Source organism: Peromyscus leucopus, chromosome 13 (genome assembly GCF_004664715.2).
Source record: "Peromyscus leucopus breed LL Stock chromosome 13, UCI_PerLeu_2.1, whole genome shotgun sequence".
In the NCBI taxonomy this organism is placed as follows: Eukaryota; Metazoa; Chordata; class Mammalia; order Rodentia; family Cricetidae; genus Peromyscus; species Peromyscus leucopus.
Genome location: NC_051074.1, coordinates 18238068 through 18258961, shown reverse-complemented (window position 1 = coordinate 18258961; position 20894 = coordinate 18238068). Strand labels below are relative to the sequence as shown.

General features: G+C 42.2%; 1 protein-coding gene across 2 annotated transcripts in view; it reads left to right on the top strand.

The window, feature by feature from the left end:
* The window catches only part of Efna5 (ephrin A5), a 281144-nt gene that overhangs the window by 216616 nt on the left and 43634 nt on the right, over window positions 1-20894 (top strand). For both annotated transcript variants that reach the window (XM_028874008.2, XM_028874007.2), the window contains exon 2: window positions 16390-16682. In XM_028874008.2, coding sequence (XP_028729841.1) covers window positions 16390-16682 — 293 coding nt within the window. The remainder of the gene's footprint in view (window positions 1-16389; window positions 16683-20894) is intronic.

Sequence of the window (20894 nt, the reverse complement as noted above, 5' to 3'; positions counted from 1 at the left end):
ATTTTCATTTGTAAACACCCTTGAGAATCTCGGGATTCCTGCTCACATGCTGCTTCCTCTTCCTCCCTCCCTCTGGTTCAGCCTTCCTTCTGTCCTTCCTTCTGTCCTTCCTTCCTGAGAGGATCTTGCCATGCATCTCAAGCTGTTCTTGAATTCAAGCTCCTCCTGCCTCAGCTGCCAGAGGATTGGGGTTACAGACGTGTGACATAATGCCCAGAGCAAGATTTTTTTTTTTTTAAAAGAATTAAAATGTCCTTGTTCGTGGCTGTCAAGAGTACTTTTCCTTTTTTTTTTTTGGTTTTTCGAGACAGGGTTTCTCTGTGTAGCTTTGCGCCTTTCCTGGAGCTCACTTGGTAGCCCAGGCTGGCCTTGAACTCACAGAGATCCGCCTGGCTCTGCCTCCCGAGTGCTGGGATTAAAGGCATGCGCCACCAATGCCCGGCAAGAGTACCTTTTAAATGATCTCAGTAATATAGTCGGGTCTCCTTCGCCATTAATATTTATTGGGCACCTACTGTATACCAGGTCCTATACCAAGTATTTTTAGTTTTCATCAGCACAGATATGTGCTTTACCCTCATGAGTGTTGTAGGAGTGAGACATCATCGTTGTCCCAGTGTGACAGAAGAGGAAACCGTCAGCAGAGAGGTAGCAGGACATGTCAAGGTTACACAGCAGTAGCAGAGCCCGCCTGGCGTTGAAGGTGGGCAGGTGGCTGTGAATCTCTTTCTCTTGACCTTTTCGGCTATCCTGTCTGCCAGAACCAACAAATAGTTGTTTCTTTCAAGTTATCAGCGATGTCTAAAAGTTGAAATATCTTTAATCAACTCTGGCTTCCTTGATAACCTCCAGACACTGAGAAACAACATACCATATGCGCTCAAAAAGCCAGGTGCTGGGGGAAGGATTAAAGACAAAATTCTCTTTCCACGCTGATTTCTACTTTTTATTACTGACACCTCCCAGGTGGTTCCAAGGATGCATATTAGTGTTCCTGGACATCTTGAGCTATGGCAACCCTCCTTAGAGAACTCTGGGTGGCTGACCTCTCTGCTTGCCAGGTGTCCCTCTGCCCATGTCAGACATCCCTGGCTGAGCACTTTTAGAATGCCCAATAAGCTGAGAAGCCTCCCTTGGGCGGGCTCACGAGCATTTGTGACTTCTCCACTGTGGGATTCCTGCTTTCAGGACAACCCGGAGCAGAATGAGAGCAGACGCTGGACTTCCACATCCCCTTCTTCCTTTCAGGGTCTGGATAAACTGTCAGAGTCAAACCATGAAGTTAACATGCCCACTCTGCAAAGTAGATTAAAAGTAATTTGTTTTTTTTTTTAATCACATCTTATGATGGCAACTCCTGTGTACTTTTATCCTGTGATCAACAGCTTAAACCGTCTTATAGCTTTGTCATTATTTTCAAGACTAAGATTAGATTTGTTTGCTTGAACCTGTAAACCGGAAGCATGTAGGCTAATTAACATTGAAAATATGTAGGGGTATATATTTATATCTCCCAGTGAAGCAATAAATCAAGCATTATATGAGATGAGTAGCAAATAAATAGCAAACCTTATCTGAAAAAATCATTCCTCCGGGATTGAGCATTTTTTTTTTTTCGTAGTTGTCACAGTAAAGGAAATTTTACTTCTAAGTTTGGTTGTGTTGCCGAGTAGATTTGGAAAAGGATGTTTCTGTCCTGCATACAGCAGCTGCACTTACTGCTTTCATAATCCGTAATCTCAAATTGTGCTTCTATTTTAACGTCAGAGTGCCCAAAGCCCGGGATTCTTTGCAAACGTTCCGACATAACTATTTAAAATTGAAAAGAGAAGTTCTGGCAGTAAGTATTCTCATCTGCTCTGAAATTTCTCTTCCTGATGTGATGAAGTGAAGCACTCGAAGCCACCCGCAATTCCTCCTCGCGCCGCCTTGCTTGTGCGAACTTCTAAATAGGCTGTAGTTGCGAGAGCATGTAAAAAAAAAAAAAATCTGTACAAATTTTGTCTGGCTTTGCATTATTGTTAAGTCAGCGAGGATCCTCATGGAGCACAGAGGAGGAGACAACAAGAATCAAATCAATAGACACAAAAGGCAGACGAGCTTGCATAAATTAGCACTCTAATAGGGAAAGATAAATGTGTATTCTCGTTCATCTTTCAAGTCATACACACACACGCTTGAAAAAGGCCTAAGAGGAAAGCACCTGATTTATTTTCAGCTTTGTTCAAGGGTGCAGAAATGGGAAAATGAGAGTGAATTGAGCATTGAGGAGTGTGCTCCGAGCGGCCAGCATTAGATCGATGTATCAAATACAGTGTGTAGAACTCAGCATGCTCGGTCCACATGGAAGATTCTATTGTCAGCGTTCCTTATAGAAATATGAATACTCAACAAAGATCTCCAGAGGGCTTACTCCATGACCAGAATGTGTCTTGGAGAAATGAGGCTCTGATCTTCGCGTCCGGCTACTTGCAGAAGCTACCCATGCCTACTTCACCCACTGAGAAAACCACAGGGAGGGGTTTTTCTGATGTTGAGTGCCTGAGTTGCTAGAGCCAGGGGCAATCACTGATCACTTGCTACTGCTGTACTACCCAATAGTTTCATCAAGCATCACCAGCTCAGCCCAAGATATGCTTAGGGTGTCCTCACAGTGTGCATCTTCCCCAGCATTCCAGTTCTACTGTGCACCTTTCGGGGTACAGTGGCTTTGGCATGGATGTCACAAGTGCCAGGCAGTGCAGCTCCTAGTCATAATGTAGCTCGTGAACCAAGAACATCTTCTGTCACTTTGGTCTATTCCTTCCAGTACCTTGTTTGTCCATCTAGCTACCCAGAAGGAGCTGAGCGTGCAAAAGGCTGCCAGATACTCTTCATTGCCTTTGCTAAAAGGTAGGAAAGCCAGCCATGGATTTGTCATCTGAGTTGGGCAGCATCCAGCGCAGGATAGCAGCCTGGTCATTTGTGTTGTGGGTTGATTCAATGTAGGGCGATAAGCAACGTGCTAATGGTTTTATGTTGGCATTTCTCCAGAAACCTCACACGCCGGCAGAGAGAACCCTGCTACCTCGGGAGGATTTGGATGTCCTCTTTCATGATACTAGAATACTCTGGCTTGAGTACCTATTTTTAAAGATGTGTCTAAAATTCAGCCGCTGGCTGGCTGTTTTTATCTTTACTTAGGAAACCTTCACTCTTGGGGAAGTCTTCTAGAATTCTATCTTAGGGAAAATACTATCTGTATTATTGTAAGAAAAATAATTAATTTGTCAGTCTTGTTTTGGCTCCAATAAATCCAAAAAGAATAAAGAGAATAATGTCTGCCAATGATCAGAATTTCTTATCTTTTTTTCTTTGCATATTTTAAAAATTGATCTTTCCTCAACTCCCTTCCATTATGCTTAACTGTAATCAGTACTTTATGGTCTTATTATATAGCTTTGTTTCATTAGGGCAACGAAAATGGTATTGAACAATAGCAATATAATGCAGGGAAACAGTTTGTAATTCAGTTGGAAATTGCTAATGCAGTAGACAGTCGATAATACAATCAGCTTGACTTTCCTGGGAAAACATGAGCTCAATTTCCTCTGCTCTCCTCACAGATCTTCTCAGAGGGCAGGGCTGTGGGAATGCCTGGAGGCACACACCATGGGATACCCCTGGAAAGCAAAGTCCTTTATGAATCAAATTTGGACTGCTACTTAAATTTCTGGCGGGGGTGGGGGGGTGGGGGGGGGAGGAAGTACTATTTAAGACTGAAGTTCTCTCTGGAGAGTTAAAAAAAAATAGATAATTTCCAGTCCTGAAAGCAAATATCTGTATGACATGATCTTTCCAAACCCATCCTTTTGTGTATCTCATTGTAGTCTGGATGGAGAAGTCAGGTTCTAATGTAATTGTTGCTGACTATGAAGTATCAAGGGAGCATCAGCAGGCTCACCTTTGACAGGCTTACACCGTGCATGATACACACACTTGTAATTCCTGTAGGTTAAGAGTCGTCAGCATGAGCGAGTCCGGGACACAAAGGAGAACAACTTGAGAGACTGGTTGGATGGAGGGAGGGGGTGATGTGATTATGTTTTAATTTCAAAAAAAAATTAATGAAAATAAAATAAAATGGTATTTTAGAGATGCGTTTAGGTAGAATTTTAGTGTTTTTGCTGGAAGAGCTTAGTTGTGACTGTTGAATCAAAAGTGAATGTTGAAGTTTGTTTGAGAGGCACTCACAGTGTGTAACATGTAACTACATATACGGTGCTGAGAATTCCAGTTCAGCTTGTGCTTGAAGATGCTGCATTGCCATGACCAGTAAGAAAGCCAGGAATGATGTGTCCGATTTTGAGTTGTCTTATAACTTTTCTCATCCTGAGAACCGGCCCAGTCTCCTCTCAGGTGGCATAACTTTTTAAATCAGAGAACAATAGTATTTATGTTTTCATTTACTTTCAAACATCCATCATCTTTAGAGGTATTAATTATATATTAAAGCCACAACCCTGATTTGGAAAATAAACGAAGCTAAGTTTAATGTTCTATCAGAAGTTTGCATACGGAGGTTTATTTCTTTAGCTTTAATACCAGAAATCTTTATTTACACCAAAAATAAAACAAAAACATTTTTCTGCCCCATGGGCCTTTTCAGTTCATTTCTTCTAGGAGGTTAAGAGTTTGTAGGGGCTAGAGAGTTGGCTCAGCGGTTAAGAGCACAGACTGCTCTTCCAGAGGACCCGGTTCAGTTCCAAACACCCACATGGCAGCTCAGAACTGTCTGTAACTCCAAGATCTGACCCCCTCACACAGACCTACATGCAGGCAAAGTACCAATGCACATAAAATAAAAATAAATAAGTTATGTAAAGCAAGGACAGTTTGTAGCTGCTTAGAATTCAGACCCTAAGCTGAAGCAGATCATGTGCTTCCGATCATGTGCTTTCGCATGGCAGTAAACCATGCCAGGCCATTTCCTCCAGCCTTGGGATGTCACAGTAAGCTACTGCTTGGGCTTTAGCAATACCAACGGTGGACGCTGTTCTTAATCCATCTTGTAGACTGTGTTTCTTTGGTACCTACCTGGGCAAAGCATGTCACATGATCCACTTGGGAGTCATGTGCCTTTAGGGACTTCTGACCTCTGCCTTTCTGCTGTTGGCTGACTTGTTGTCTTTGGGTAGATCTTAGGTCTTTCCTCTTGTGAATCTTGTTTCTCAGCTGCAGGGTATTTTATTCTGAGTCAGAAATTCTGAGTTCACCAAAGTGCATCTCCTGTGTACCTACACCCTACTTCTCTGAGATAGAGCTGAGGGGTGTATTTGGTATTTAATTTGAAGGATGGGGGAAAAATACAAGTTCCCTTTAGCACATAAAATGGGTTATGATTTTAATTAAATATTTGGCATGTACAAAGTGGGAACCAGATGTTGAATTAAAACTTCAACAAATGAAATTGGCCTTTTCTGTAAATAAATTGGATGATGAGCTATAGTCACATTTATTCTACATTGGACACAGATTCTGTGTCTATGTTCCTGGCTGATTTAGCAGCTCCCACACGATTCATAAACCCATTTATTGTTCTTTGACCTAGCTCATCGGTGCTGAGTTTGTGACCAGCCGTAGGTCATGTTTTGTTTTTTTCTTTTGTCGTCTCCCTTTGAGAAGACAGAACACTCTGAACAGCAGTAAAACGTTCATGTGCACATGGTAAAACTTCGGGATCTGTGCTCCCACTGCCGGGTGTTGAGGAAAGCCGGTTGTGACCCTTTCTTCTCAGAGCTCACAGTGCTGACTTGTCACCCAGCATGGAGTGTCCCTTATCACCTTGTTTCATCATCCTTGTCTCAGGTACCCTTTGAGAATCAGGGCCTCCACAAGTGGCTCATTCAAACCTTGTAGCAAAGCCGTACCAAAACTTCTGAAAGTTCAAGAGGAAGGCCATGTACTCTTGCTTTGAACTCTAGTTTGGAAAGTATACCTTTGACAGTAGAGTTTATTAAAGCGAAGCAGATGGAGAAAAAATCATCAACTATAGTCTGTCACTGAGATAAACAGGATTCAAGTGGGTAGAGCTGTTATTGTACATGAGGATCCCCAAAGTGCCTGGATTTGTTTCTAAGAAATAAATCATGAACTGTTTATCTCTTAGCTCCTCTTATGTTTCCTTGGGATAGAGCAATCCATTTCTTATTTTGAATGTTGGGTTATTCTTACATATATCTTTCTGTGGTTCAGGCTATAAAAGTAAATATAGGAGCCAGCTGTATGAATGAATATCCTTTTAATAACTTTAGGGAAGAAACCATAATAATAGTAAGCAGTGCAAACCCACGTTTATGGGATGACCCGCAGTTCTCAGCTTCCCAGGCTTAAGCCACCTTCCCAGGCTACCTGCCAACATGTGCATTAAATGGCAATTTCCTATGTCTTGATATTAAGAAGTACCTTGTGGTTTGTTGTGTTCCTAAGACACATTCACTGTGATGTTTGAAGGGTGCTAGCATATCCTGTTTTAATGTCCAGGGTCAAGGAGGAGAAAAACGGAGCAGTGACTTTTCCATAGCACCCTCATTTCTTCTGAGTAGAAGAAAGCCTTGCTGAAAAAGTGAGATAGCCCAGTTGCCTCGTGACAATACAGTCACTTCTGTAGGGCCGCAAGTTAATTTCAGAAGTGAAAAGTGTCCCTGCTTAGGGAAATGGTGTGTCCTCTCTGCTCAGAACAGCTCACGGATACTGAGCATCTCCACGTGTAGGATGCTGTGGGAGGTACCAAGAGCGGGTTAACACTGCCCTCCTCCCTCCCCTCTCATTCCCTTCTTCCCTGGGCATTTTTAGTTATTCTTGATTGCACCTCATCCATTTATTATTCATCTTTTCTTATTATGACACAGTCATTGATGGTATTATAACCTGAAATCACTCTACTTTCTTCTATACTCTTAATTTAATGTTAAAATGTTTTAGTCACCCAGTCTGCTGGTACAAACTACAATAGTCTTGGTAACTTAAGTATCAGATTGACTTTCTGGAGTCAATAATAGCAAGATCCAGTAGGGGTTGGTTAGGGTTCCCTTCTCACCCTGTCTTCCCATGGCCGACAGAGGGAGCATTTTGCTGTCTCCTGTTGAGAGGACCCTAATCCTATTGGATAAGGGCTCTACCTGTTAACCTTGATTACCCTCATAAAGACCCTGTCTCCAAATACATTCGTACAGAGGTTCGGCTTTCAGCATAAGTCATCTGAGGATAGAGATACATAATGTGTGTAACGCTGCAAATATGGATGAAAAGAGCATGTCTCACATAGACAGCAGACCGTGATGTGCACTTTGTAGCAGGTTACTAAGCTTTAGCCTGGCGCTAACTCTGTGCTTCCTTTCCATACACATTCTCTGGTGATGATAGCTTTAGGGGAAAGCTTCAGAAGTCCCAAGATAAAAACAGGGGGAAAAAATGCCTGTCTACCTTGCCAGGCTTCAAGCAGTGGCCTGACTTGGCTAGGGGGATGGTGGCTAGGAGGTGGGAGATGTTCCTAATCCTCGGGCATTCTGGTCTGGTGGAGCCCTAAGAATGATGAATTAATACTGGTCTTTATTCACAAAGATCTGAGTCACCCTTGGGTGGTGACTGGTTGATGGCTGAGAAATTTGATTTCCTCTCCCCACTCGGGGTTAAGCAACAGCGAGAGACTGGGTGTCAGGCAGTTTGTATTCTCCACATCTTCTCACTGCAGCAAAAAAAAAAAAAAAAAAAAAAAAAAAAAAAAAAAAAACCCTGCCTGCTTTGGGCCTGACCTGAGCAGACGGGAGTCTCCAGACCCAAGGAGCCTCTGGATTGCCAGCTTCTGGTTGCCTGGGACACAGCTCAGAAGAGAACAGTGGCTGGCAGAGGCTGAAAGGAGTCTTGGGTGTCCCTGCCAGTGTGAGAGGCGACTGCAGGGTTTTGTGAAGCCGTCTGCTGAACCCTCGCAAATGGAGGCACTCAGTGCTGCTCAGCTGTGTAATTGGGATGGAAATGGGCCAATGAGAGGCAGCAGTTTGTGCTTAACCTTTTGGGAGTCTTGTTCCAGGAGACTTGGTGGGGGGGGGGGGGCGCAACATTACAAATAATAAGCTTCTTCGCCTGATTTGTAATGAATTAGTAATAAACGGCCTGGTGCTGTACGGAAGTCTGCGATTACAGAGCGGCTTCGGCTAAGAGCACGGGACCACATCTTATTTTGATCAGCTGTAGCGTAGCAAAGACATGTAATTATCATAATCTAACAATTAGCTTGGCATCACTTTCCAGTGTTTAATTACCCCGATAGATGGTAATTGAATAGAGGACTTAATGACAAGAGAGAAACTTTAATTCTGCCTTAGGTGCTTAAGTTGTCTACTCGGCTAGGCATAATTCTCTCACATTGCTCGAACAACAGTCCTGGTTGTGTCTTCCCACCTTGTAGTCCACCATCGCTCTGTTTCATGATCTTGACCTTTGTTTGTCATACCATGAAACTCTCCTGAAAATTTGATATAGCGACCCAGAATCCATAAGATTATTACGTGTTTTACATTTCTTGGATCTGTTATTGAGCTAAAATTTCCCTTCTTTGGGTACCCAGCAAAGCGCAGGTACTCATGGTAGAGGTAGTAGATGCTGCAGTGACTTCAAGGAGACGGAAGGATAAGATACCTACGGATGTGTCCCAGTTTCCCCCTGAATCCACCCATATTCTTTACTGTTTATGAATGTAGTGAACATCTAGTTTCTTGATACTCTAGATTTCATCTCCTTTCAGTTCTTAACTTGGTTCCCAGTCAGATTTTGATTGAGCTCCTCAGAAGGTCCTAAGTGGCCTGTGCACCTAGCTACCTCTTGCATAGCAACAACACTGATTTCTGCCTTACAGACTGAAACTTCTATTAGATGATATTACTATAGTTATTCCGTGGCATGCATGCTCCCTTTTGGCTGGCAAGGGTCACGTAAAACATGCATTTTTCCTTTCTCCTGGCTTACTGTGTTTTGCTTGTTTACCAATAAATTAATATAGAGTAATACTAATTCCTCATGGGTCCTGGAAAATCCAGTTGTCGAAAAATCAGAGATAATTCTGGGACTTGGAAGATAACTTTCAAAAAGTTACCCTCAGCTCATACAAATATTTCAGTGCTTATATATCATGTATTTAAGAAATATCAAATCATTATTTTCCCAAAACCTCTTCTTGACTTGGTGAAGAAAGTCGGGATTTATAATTACTCTTTGCTGTTACTAGTTTTGAAACTAAGAATGGCCTGGAATTCTGCTGGATGCTACTATCCCACATACTTAGAAGTGAGCAGTTTGGCAGGTGGTTCGTGGGTTTCGTAGACGCCCACATCCCTTGGTCAGAATCAGTTTGTTCAATTTTTTCCTGAGACATTGACTGTGTAACCTACTTGATGATTCTTTTTCTGCACCTTTTTCTGCTCAAGTCTGTATGTGGCAGGGTCTCTGCCCCACATCCTTATGAGGCCCTAAAAGTCCAGATGGCTTAGAGCCTGCTGCCTAGCTTTGTGGAAAGCTCCTGGCCAGCAGACATAATGAGAAACAGCCTGTTCTGCGTTGTGTAAGTGACCCATGTTAGGACCACACTGATTGCCAGACGCTAATTCTTTATTTTTGTTTCAAAATCCCCTTTCGAAAACTATTTGACATGATCTGTGATGTGTCGGTCTTGTTAGGGCTCTGCCTGGTAAACAGGCTGACTTGGCCTGCTGACATTGACTCCCTCTCGCTCCATGCTCTAGGCTTCATCGGGGGCTTAAAAGCAATTAGACTGTCACCCAAAATACCCAGTCCCTTCCTAGAGGAAAGTCTTGTTTAGGCTCTGCCAATTTAATGCTTTGTTTCCTTTGGAGCTCCTCTGTCAAGCTAATAAAACAAGCTCCAAATGAGTTAAAACATGGGGAGAGAGAACATTCTGTGTGCCTTGTGTTTGATTGAAGCAGGTGATGCTCAGAGGAAGTACAGTTTTTAAAAAGCCGTTAAGACTGGTGTGCCTAATACTAGAATAGCAACAAGCAAGAGCTGTTTAAGATTCTTATCATTTAGTAAGGATAATTAATATTGGATATGGGACTTTGAAGCGCACACACATGGTACAGAGAGAGAAAGACCAAAGTCCTAAGTTAGCATACTATTCTAGTGATGAATTCTGAGTATCCAGTCAGGAATCTTATGTCTTATTCCTGTTCCCAACAGTTAATGAAAAGCTGCCATGCCGCAGACCTTCACGTCAATGAATTCTGTTCGGCATCTTCATGAATGGATCAGCACAGCATTTAAATCTGTGTAGTAAATATTTCATCAGCATCTCACACTTCCTCAGATGAAAGCGTCCATAATGCAGCCAAAGCTATTGGTGCACACACCGCATATAGGTAGCACATACTAGACTGCATTTCACCAGCAAGAGGAAAGAGGACACATCCCTGAAATACATATGGAAGCAGGTTCCCCTTCCAGTTTGCGAGTGTCCACTCTTCTAGGAATAGCAGTTGATACTGTTGTACTGCAGAACCTGGAAGAGATAGACCTGGACATTTCCAGCTTCAACTGCCCTGGTTGCACTGAAACCACCCATGCCTCACACTCCAAGAGCTCTCTCCATTACCAATGCATCCTAAAGACCCTCCTGTGTTAGCCCAGGAGAGAGGGGAAAAGTTTGAAATGAGCAAAACAAGTATTTGTTCAGCCCTTGGTGATAGCGCTACCATTTATCCAGGCCAAGTTTCACTCGCTGTTTGTATTTCCATGCTTAAACCTCTGCAAGAAAACAAAACAAAACAAAAAATGAACATCTTCAGATTTAGGATAGGGAGCATAAGGTGTGCATTCTGCGCTGAGAGAAAGAGCAGAAGGAGCCGGGGAGAAGCATGTTATGTAACAGGGCTGTCCTGCCCATTGCACAGAAGTACATTTATAAACCAAAGCCCACATCTCTTACAGGGCCCACTGGGTCCTTTTCGGACAAATGAGGAGTTCTTCCAGCTAACAGACATCTTATTCTGTAATTAGACTCTAAATCAAAACTAGTGGAATTGAAAGACAGTGCTGCCGGGACATATTCACTCTAGATTTAGTTTAAAATTTGAGAAGAACCCTGAGCTGATAAATTTGCTTAATCTTTGATCATAAATCACATTCTTCTTTTGCATTTCAGTTCCAGAATGTAATATATTAGGTTGCCCTATAATTAAAGAAGCGACAGCGGAGTCCTGTTCAAATAGGAATGTTAAAACAATCACCTCTTGACATATTAGAATATATTTAAAATGTAGTAATCAACTATCCGATTGGGGAGAAATAACATTTTCATTGTGGAGTCCTTTAAGATACTACCCTGAGGGGAGTCAAAGTGCCCCGAAGCGTCCTCACTTCTAATGGCACTGTCTCCTTCCAGTGATGCTGTTTCTGTATTTATGGAGTGAAGCCACGTCACTCAGGAGCTGCTTGATGAAATACCTCACTATGTATTTCCCTGGAAGCAGGCTCTCTGCTGTGCCAGCAACATATGCTAAAGGCCAATTTAGAATGTTTTAAATATGCACCATCCCCTTCCTTTTCCAGCTACTAAAATGAAATGCATTTCGGCTTTAGCAAAGGAGGATGGAGAGAGGAGGGTTGCTACCGGAGAAAATGGCCAGAGGTTGCTTATGCCCCCTGTTGCACTGTATGCTGAAACCCAGGCCACGGCTCGCATCTTTTTGTTGTTTGCCCTCGCTAGCTGTCAATACCCACAACACAGGGGCATATGGCAGAGGAGGAAGGAAGGTCAGTAACCTGAAAAACCATCCAGGGACAAAGACAGCTGGGCGGTGTCTGTTTGCTTTGACAAAGAGTCACCAAAGGACAGGATTAAGTTAAGAACTCCACTGATAACGAACCCAAGTCCTCAAGGACTAGATGGTCCATTTTTCCAGTGACCCAGAGTGGGAAATAAAGTAGTTAGGAGGACAGAGATGTTATGGTTCAAGCTAAGTGGTGCTGTCAAATGATATTTAAGTTTAATCTCTAGAATTTGAGGGCACAGTATCGAGAACTAAATGAAAAGACAAATCGTCATCTCTTGTCTCTATTTGATTTGAGTTTTGAGATTCGAGTCATGATTCACGTCCACTGCACAGGTTAAGTAGGGGAAGAGATACATTGACAGTGGTTGTAAATTGATAATCAAGACCACATTTAGCAATAGGATGGAAAGTCACCCGTCAAATACTCTGAGCCGCATTCACTTACCTGCGTTTAGAGGCATGCTTCCCAGTTCCCATCCCTACTGCTGTAGTCACATCCACAAGTCGTCTTCAGGAATGTGCCTTTCCTCTAACCTGTTAGTTTGCCTCCATCCTCTCCAACTTCCCACCAAGTTTATGCCTCCCTCTGGGTATTAGGGATGATTACAGCGACTTAATTTTTGTGCTGAATTTTCTTATTAATCAAGTAAAAAATGGACCTTCTGTAATATACATGACATTGACCCTCAACCAGTCTATGGCCAAAGTTTGATAGATGCGTAAAATATATTTTTGCTGTAAGAGAATCTATTTTATTATATATTGTGTAGAGGATTGATCTGATGAGCTATGTATCCCAGTGAGAAACAGGGGCTCTCTTTCCATGCCTTCGAGATGCTTTTGGCTCCTAAGATATTTACACTGATGCAAACAGTCCCATTGTTAACCGCTTTATGCAGATGAAACCTGCTTACCAAATATAGTGAGCGTTCATGCTTTTACAGAGTGAACCACAGTGATAGTTTAGTAGAGACTAGATGAACGATGGCTGCCTGATTGGTGAGCTCCCACATAGTACAGTTTTTAAAAAGATACAGCGATGTCAAAGAGGTCACAGCTACAGACACAGTGGTAAAATCAGAGGGAGTTAAAAAAAAAGAGAGAGAAGGCGCTTGCAGGAAAGGCCCTAAGACATTTGCTAACCTGCTAAAGCCATGGCTGTCACCCATAGCACCTGTAAACATTGGCATGCAAAATCATCCTTTCTAGATGTGTGTTTCTTCTTTAATGTGAGCCCCCGCTCATGAAAACTGTTTCCTGATGGAAAAAAAGATCCCTTTATGTGAGTGGCTGCTGAGTCTAACAACACTTTATTCTGTGCAAGACTAGAAGACTAATGTACATGAGTCAAGAGCTAACACTGCCATCTGAGGCTTATTTTAAATGCTGGTGTTCCCCTTAGCTTTTGGTTTAGGATTTTGGAAGCAAGTGGGTAGGCAGGCAAGAGAAGCGGGGCTTGTCCTAGGTTGGTGTCGCCTTAAAGTAAACCGGTACCCACCGTTTTAAGAGGGTGCCATTTTAAGACGAGAAGTTGTTACAATGGTGGAGCTGTCGCACTGTGGGGCCATTGTGGTTTCACAGACAGAATAAGCTTCAGAACCAAGGAAGATTTGGGTTCTGATTTTAACCCCAATACTTATTTATTGTGAAAAATTGAGATAAGAGGATAATATCCTCTCTGGATGTTGTTCCTGATTGGTAATGCAAACACAGTGTAATGACTCGATATAGTTGTTTTGAGTATTTCATAGTATACGTATTTCATATATGTAGAAACATACACAGATCCCCCAGTACAACGAATGCTTATTATATCAGTGAATGGGAAAGAGAACTGAAACCCCACTGAGAATGAGAATTGTCCCTCTAGGGAATACGAAGCGGGCCTATGGACTTGATGTTAGCAATTTAATCTCTTAGGAAATGTAATATGAAGAGCATTAGCTCTGAGGTCAGACTGCTTTGGTTTCAATTTCCCTCTACTTTTTACTAGCTGTGAACACTGGGCACATCACTTGATTCCTTAATCTCAGTTTCTTTGTTCTTGAATGGATACAATAACAATGAATATTCTGTGGTGGTGTGATGGATAGTAAACTGAAATAATGAATGCACCCTAGTAGTACTCAATAATATTAGTCGTGCTTGTGTGTTCCTTCACAGTAAGAAGGCCATGACCACTTTGTACCCAAAAGGGGGACCTTGGTATAAAATTGGAATATCTAACCCTATTTTTTTTCTTTCATACCTGAGCACATTATATAATGCCTTTCATGGATTTCAGTTAGTCATTGTTTTATTTATAGATTGCCTATTCTTTGACATATGCATTAGTAAACAAATGTGCAAATTAAAGATCCGAAACAAAGCAGGCCTATAATCCTAGGAGGTAGATACAGGAGGTGATGGGGTCCAAGACCGCTTTTGACAACATAGCAAGTTCAAGTATGGCCTCTGCTACGTAACACCATGTCTCGAAACACAGAGAAGCAAAACAAGGATCTGAAACAGAAGTGGAAATGGACTATGATAGATTATCATCTTCAGCAACTGATCGAAGAATATTAGCTTCTAGAACCGTCGTCACATGTTTAAAATAGGCACCTGAGTACTTCACTTACCTCACCTGAAAGTCCAGCATCACCTGAGGGGATTACTGATCAACCCAGTGGAGGATGGGTTTTCAGTTCCATAGTGTGCTTTATTAAAATTTTAGTGACGCTAATAGAGAAAAGTGGAAAAGATAAACTAAACCCGAGGTGCCAAAGGAACCTGACAATGTGGCTTTTAATTGTAGAATAACAGAATTATAGAATAAAAGAATAACAGAATGAGTCCAGGTAACGACAGTTTTTAATTTTCCCTTTCAATTTGAGCACTTTCAAATGCTAGTCAAGCTAGCATGAGTGACACTTAGGGAAAGGAAAAACTCCCCCCTTGGATGTCTTTAAAATCTATAATAATAATAATATAATAGGATAAAGTGCATCTGGGCATCGCCTTCTGCTGCAGTTCTTGTCTGGCTCTCGTCCAGAACTGTCAGGCTCCTCTTGAGTACTGATGATTCATAGCCCAGCCACCTTTTATCTCAACATTGCAGTGTCTTTTCTTTGTACTTCAGCGGTGATGTTACCTTGATGTTCAGAAATCCCTTTAAAGCAACAGTCTTTCCTTACATCTTGACAAATCATTGTCTGCCAGTAATGAAGAAGAGGTAAACTCATAATCATTATCAACGCAAAGAAATAAATACTGGTGGTGTGGTTCTGTTTCTAAGAAATGCCTTCCTATTTGAGGATGCTAACTGGAATGTAAATGTTCTGATAACTTCCCCTTGTTTTTGAATTATCATTTATAAACCTCAAGATGCTCTTTTTATGTTTCCTTCTCTGAGACTTGAGGAGCCATGGGAGGCAACCAAGGCGAATTCTCATTGTTATCCTATCCAGTGTGCAAGGAAACTGAGGCTCTGGGTGATGGATGACGTCCACTCATCAGATACAATCTTTAAGCCCGGTCTACTCACTCAATGAGTAGTTCTCTCACTTTTTTTTTGAACAGTGTTGGGTCTCAGAAAGGAATCTTTGTCAGAGCATATTTAGCATTGAGAATAAAAGCAGTCTATTTCTCCCAGGCTAAACATGAGTCTCACAGTGCTGAAGGTCTCATTTACACTTGGGTCTTACATTTTAAGAACTCGTTGGGAAACTGGAGGGCATGAGGAGGATCTTAGAATAAGAAGGAGCCTGGGAACCGTCCCAGAGAAAACCAAAGGATTTTCCTGTACGGAGGAAGGAGGATACAGTCGCAGCTGACATCTCTAAATGTTTTATGGACTACCTTGTGGAAGAGGAATTAGATTCGCCCTTTGTAACTCCAGGCAGCAGAAGTAGGATCAGTGGGTAGAAATTACACAGAAGCAGATTTATGCTCAATATAGGAAGAAAGTTTCTAACATTTAGAGATGTCCAAAAATGGAATTGACCAGCTCATCATCCCTGGGAAGTGTTCACGTGAGACTGAGACTGACTGTCCGGGTTGAAGATTACGGGACTTTATGAGTGTTGTATTTCAGCAGTAACACAGTTTTATGGTGAACCTTTCTGAGGGCTTAGGGAAGAATTTCCTCACTAGCTTAAAAACAAAGGCGTTTTTATAAGCTTTCCTGCCAAGATTTTAGACTGAGAAAGATTTACCCATATGAGTCTTGCTTCCCCATCACTAGGTCCTGTGAAATACTTTTCAGCTGATTGGGAAAGATATTAATTAAAACAGAGAAGCCATAGTTTTATAGAATTGAACTGAAGCAGACATGTGGTACTTGCAGATCTGGTATGTGTGTGTGTGTGTGTGTGTGTGTGTGTGTGTGCGCGCGCGCGCGCGCGCGCGCATGCACAGTTGGCTTTGTAACATTTCACATTAGGCTATAAATCATAACAGTGTTTAACAAGAACTTTTCATACTAAATGTTTTAGCCCCAGGATTATTGAAGGACTCCACTGTTGATTCCAAGCAGAGACACTTTCCCTGTCTGAATGATCACTTCCTTTATTTTTTTCCCCAACAGATTCCAGAGGGGTGACTACCACATTGACGTCTGTATCAATGACTACCTGGATGTTTTCTGCCCTCACTATGAGGACTCTGTCCCGGAAGATAAGACTGAGCGCTATATCCTCTACATGGTGAACTTTGATGGCTACAGTGCCTGCGACCATACTTCCAAAGGGTTCAAGAGATGGGAATGTAACCGGCCTCACTCTCCGAACGGACCACTGAAGTTCTCTGAAAAATTCCAGCTCTTCACTCCCTTTTCTCTAGGATTTGAATTCAGGCCAGGCCGAGAGTATTTCTACATCTGTGAGTACATAGAGATTTATTATGTTGTGGGGCAGCTGCGAAACTCAGGCTCATTTTTTTTTAACCTATGATTTGGAGAAATGCAGAGCTGGACTCTGCATTACAGATGTCTCCTTGTAAATGCATATATCACGATCCCTAGATACATTAGCTGGGAATTGAGAGCCCAAATTAGATTAAAGACACACCGCTTTTTCCCCTATGAAATTGCGTGTCAGCCTGTTCAATGAACCACTGCTGACTTGTATTTCTTTTAAATGAAAATTGCCAGGACTTTTTTTTTTAAAAGCTTGGAGAAAGAAGGAAAAAAAAGATTCCTGAAAAAAAAATTAAAGGAAATAATTAAATTTACATAACTTGGAGTCATTGCATTTCTTATTCAGGTGTCAGCAATAGCCTTTGAATCATCCACATTTTTAGTGGAGAAAGCCACAACTCCTGCAAATGTCAGCATGCTGACGATGAGATACTTGCTTTGCACTGAGGAGAAAAGACAATTATTAGGAGCAGCTGTGTCTTTAGACAGGCAAGTGTGAAGATGTATCTAGGAAGAGATCCAAGGGAACCAGCTTCTCACCTGTGAGCATGGCGTGATTATCCTGAGAGAACTCTGAATGTTCTCAGTAGACCAGCATTAATCAGAGTGCCCCAGTCTGCTTTACTCTCCGTCACAGGCAGCAGTACCCTTTCAGGTGTCATACTGTTAATAGATTACCCTAAATGCACCTCAGACTTCACCGTGCATGATACGCCTGGGGGCCTGGTTGTCATACTTAAAACCTGAGGTGGAACCCGAGGCCCTGCATGCATGAAGTTCCAGGGAATGTTCATGTTGCTGGCCTGTGGGCCACACGTTGAGTAACAGAGTTCTAGAGGATACCAACTGTAGGTCTCTTGGTGCATAGCTGGATGTTTTTTTTTAGTATCGAGTATTTAGAGTCTAGTCTCTGGACTCTAGCTTTTCTCACGTTCACTGTAGGCTGAAGGTCATGAGAGCTTGTTTGCTAGTTCCTGGTACATTTATTTATTGAGGAGCTCATGGTGGCTCTGAAATGTTGGGAGGTGCGAGATGAAGCTATTCCTTACTTTTAGCTTGTCAAGAGGCAGTTTAGGTGAGGACAGCTGCGGAGTAAAGATGCATGCAAGTGCCAGTTGGGACTCGGGAGGAGTTGAGGCTTACCTTCGTCAGGAAAATGAAGAAGCTCGGTTGCTCCTGCTCTGGAGAAATCCACCTGACACCACTGAATGCTTGGCATCCTTTCCCCATATCCGCTTGCCAGACAAACAAGGCAGAGACCATTCCTTTTTTTTTTCTGACTCAGTTCTTCCATCCAAATGTCTCCACCCACATGGTTTAGATTCACGGAGGTTCCTAGCTCCTCTCCATCTCCAGAAAACAGAATTTTATAGTCAGCCAGATTTCACCCTCGCCATGACTCTCTCGCTTATATTGGAATTGAATTTTAAAAAAGGAAATTGAACAGTACCAGTTTTATTATTTCAGCGCATACTTCTGTTGTTAGTCATGAGAAAAACGTGTAAAAGGCCTTGATACTATCTCACATCCAGTCCATAGAATTAAAAACGGAAGATTGAGTCTCACAGACTCGGGAAGCACTGGCATCCAGTGACCCCTCACGCTCTCAGGCAATGCACTCACAGCTTCGCCGAGTTCTTCTCTCCCTGAAAGAATCCTATTCAGCAAAGGAGGGGACATAAAAGAGGAGGTATTCAGTGGTGGGGTGGCATTAATTTCATTAATTCCCCAACTGTAAGTTGCTGTATTCGAAGGGGAAATTATTACCAGAACTGGTATCTTCTTATTGACTTCTCAGATTTGAAAACCAACAAAAGCATAAACCGGAAATAAAGAGATAACATCAAGATGGGAAGCACACTCACTGGCTAACTAGTTGATTGCATGATTATTAGAAATTATAGAATCCATTGAGGTTCATAAGCAACATGTTATTCACATACACTGTAGTGCTTATGACTAGGTTTTTCCTCATCTGTGGTTAAATTCAATATTTCACTAAAAATCATTATGTGTCTTCTATAACATTCATTTAACGGAGTCATTTAACTGTCAAGGGCTCCCGTCAAAGTAATTGTTCCAAAATGCTTCAAAATATCAAGAGCTTTTTTGCTGTTCAGCTGAGTTTAACTTAAATTACTTTTTTTAATGAAAGGTAAAATAGCACAAAATTAAGCAGCAAAGTGATGTTCATTTACGAGAGGCACAGTGGCCTGGTGTTCAATTAAATGGAATTTTCGACCACGTTTTCAACCCACAAGAGCGTCCCTCCCTGTCTGCTCCATGGTGAAAGGCTCTCCTGTCTTTCTCTGCTGAGAGTAGTGGCAGAGCTAATATGGACGGCTTAGCACGTTTAATGTGCTCTGCTCATAATTAAAGCACAGGACTCTGAGGGGAGGGTTGGCCCTTGGTTGAATTTCCTCTCTCCTAAGATGTGTGGAATGAACAAAGAGATTGGGGAATGGCTTTTTTTTTCCCCACACTTATTACACCCATCTCAGAAACAAGCTTAACTGTGAGGATAAAGGGACCAAGTAGTCTCTTAACATCTCTTCACACTTCTCCAAAACCAGGAGGAGGAAGAAGCCCATAGCCTACCGTCTGTTCACTGTAGGCTTAAGCTCCGCTGTGAGGTAGGGCACCAGAAAGATAAAAACCGATTAGGTGCAAAGGCAAGGCGGGCGTTCCATAGCAGGGGTGCCTAGACTCAGACAAGAGTACCTAGACCCAAACCAGAGGATTCTTAGCAATATCCCCTTCGTCATCTGAGGGGCTATCTCCTTGTTAGTTCCTTTGCATTACATACATTAGGAAAATATAATGGTTGACTGTATCTCCTGCGGAGCGTCTGATTTACCTTCAAGATGATGTGCCCTTCAGTGTCCCCAACTGCTTTATTCATCCCAAATGAGGGCTTGTTATTCCCTTCCCTGCGGAGCAGGCTGCAGGTCAGAGTTGTGACTCATTGGGGCCAGTCCTGAGTCTGACCAACTGTTTTTAATCCCTTGATAAGAGATTGGTATCCTGAAGTGGCTACAAAAAGATCAGTGGTGTTTCTATCAGTAGTAACAGGTTCTCAGAACTGCCAGCCAGTTGATTAAGGTAATAGTCATTTATATAGACTTTATATCAGGCATGTTCAACCTGTTGCCCATAGCCCAAATACAACCTATGACAGCAATGACTGTGAATGTGGCCCTACACATTAGTAAATCACAGTTTGGTGTCCCAATGGCAGTACTTTTTAATAAGGAATAGCAATTTTTGAAATTGCTATTAAAAATATTTTAAAAAATACTTTGAAAATGTTCCTCACAAATCTTAACCTATGGAGAACGTGTTTAGAAGAACTTTTTCTGCTCTCATATCTACACCAGAAGCGATCAGAGAAATCACTAAAATAAGGACGTGACGTTATTTTTATAGGTCCATAGAAATACTGATTTGAAGGCAGCCTTTTGTTGAGGGGAGGAAATAAACACAGTGATTGCCTGGCCCATCAGTTGCTGTAATGAGCTACTTGAACTTGGGCAAATCACCTAATATCTCTGGAGTTCAAAGTCTACATCTGTAAATTAATGTGGCTGAAATAAATGATTTCAGAAATTACTTGAAACTTTAATAATCCTCCTGTTATTAATTTTTATCTGAGGTCTGCAGCTTCGATAAACATCTGTGCAGTGGCCCAATATGGTGCCGCGTGGGTATCAGTCAGTCGAGACCAAGGGAAATCTGTGAGAACACGCAGAGTGGAGGGTTGTGTTAAATCTTGTCTGTGTTCTCTGCTAGTGTGACAGGCTCCTCTTCTTGTCTGGATGAGGCCAGCAAGGTGCCCCATGGCTGCATTCTCCCTCTCCCAACCATCTTCCTCTCTGAACCCCCCCCCCCTCCAATCCTATTCACTGTAGCTAGCACACCCCAGTGTTGGGGCTTGGGCATTTTAATGTCTCCCCACCTCATTCATGCCCCTCGCTTTCACGCTTTTTAGAGGTGTGTTGATAAATGTCTTTATCACAAAGGCTGGATAGAAATATAAAAACAACACTTTTTTTAAAAAATCTTTCTCTTACACTCTTACTGTCTTGTGCTATTATTTTTCCTCAGGCACTTACCACTCCTGACATTAAATATTTATGATTTATTGTTCATAGCTGTTTCTGCCCTGTGGCATGGAT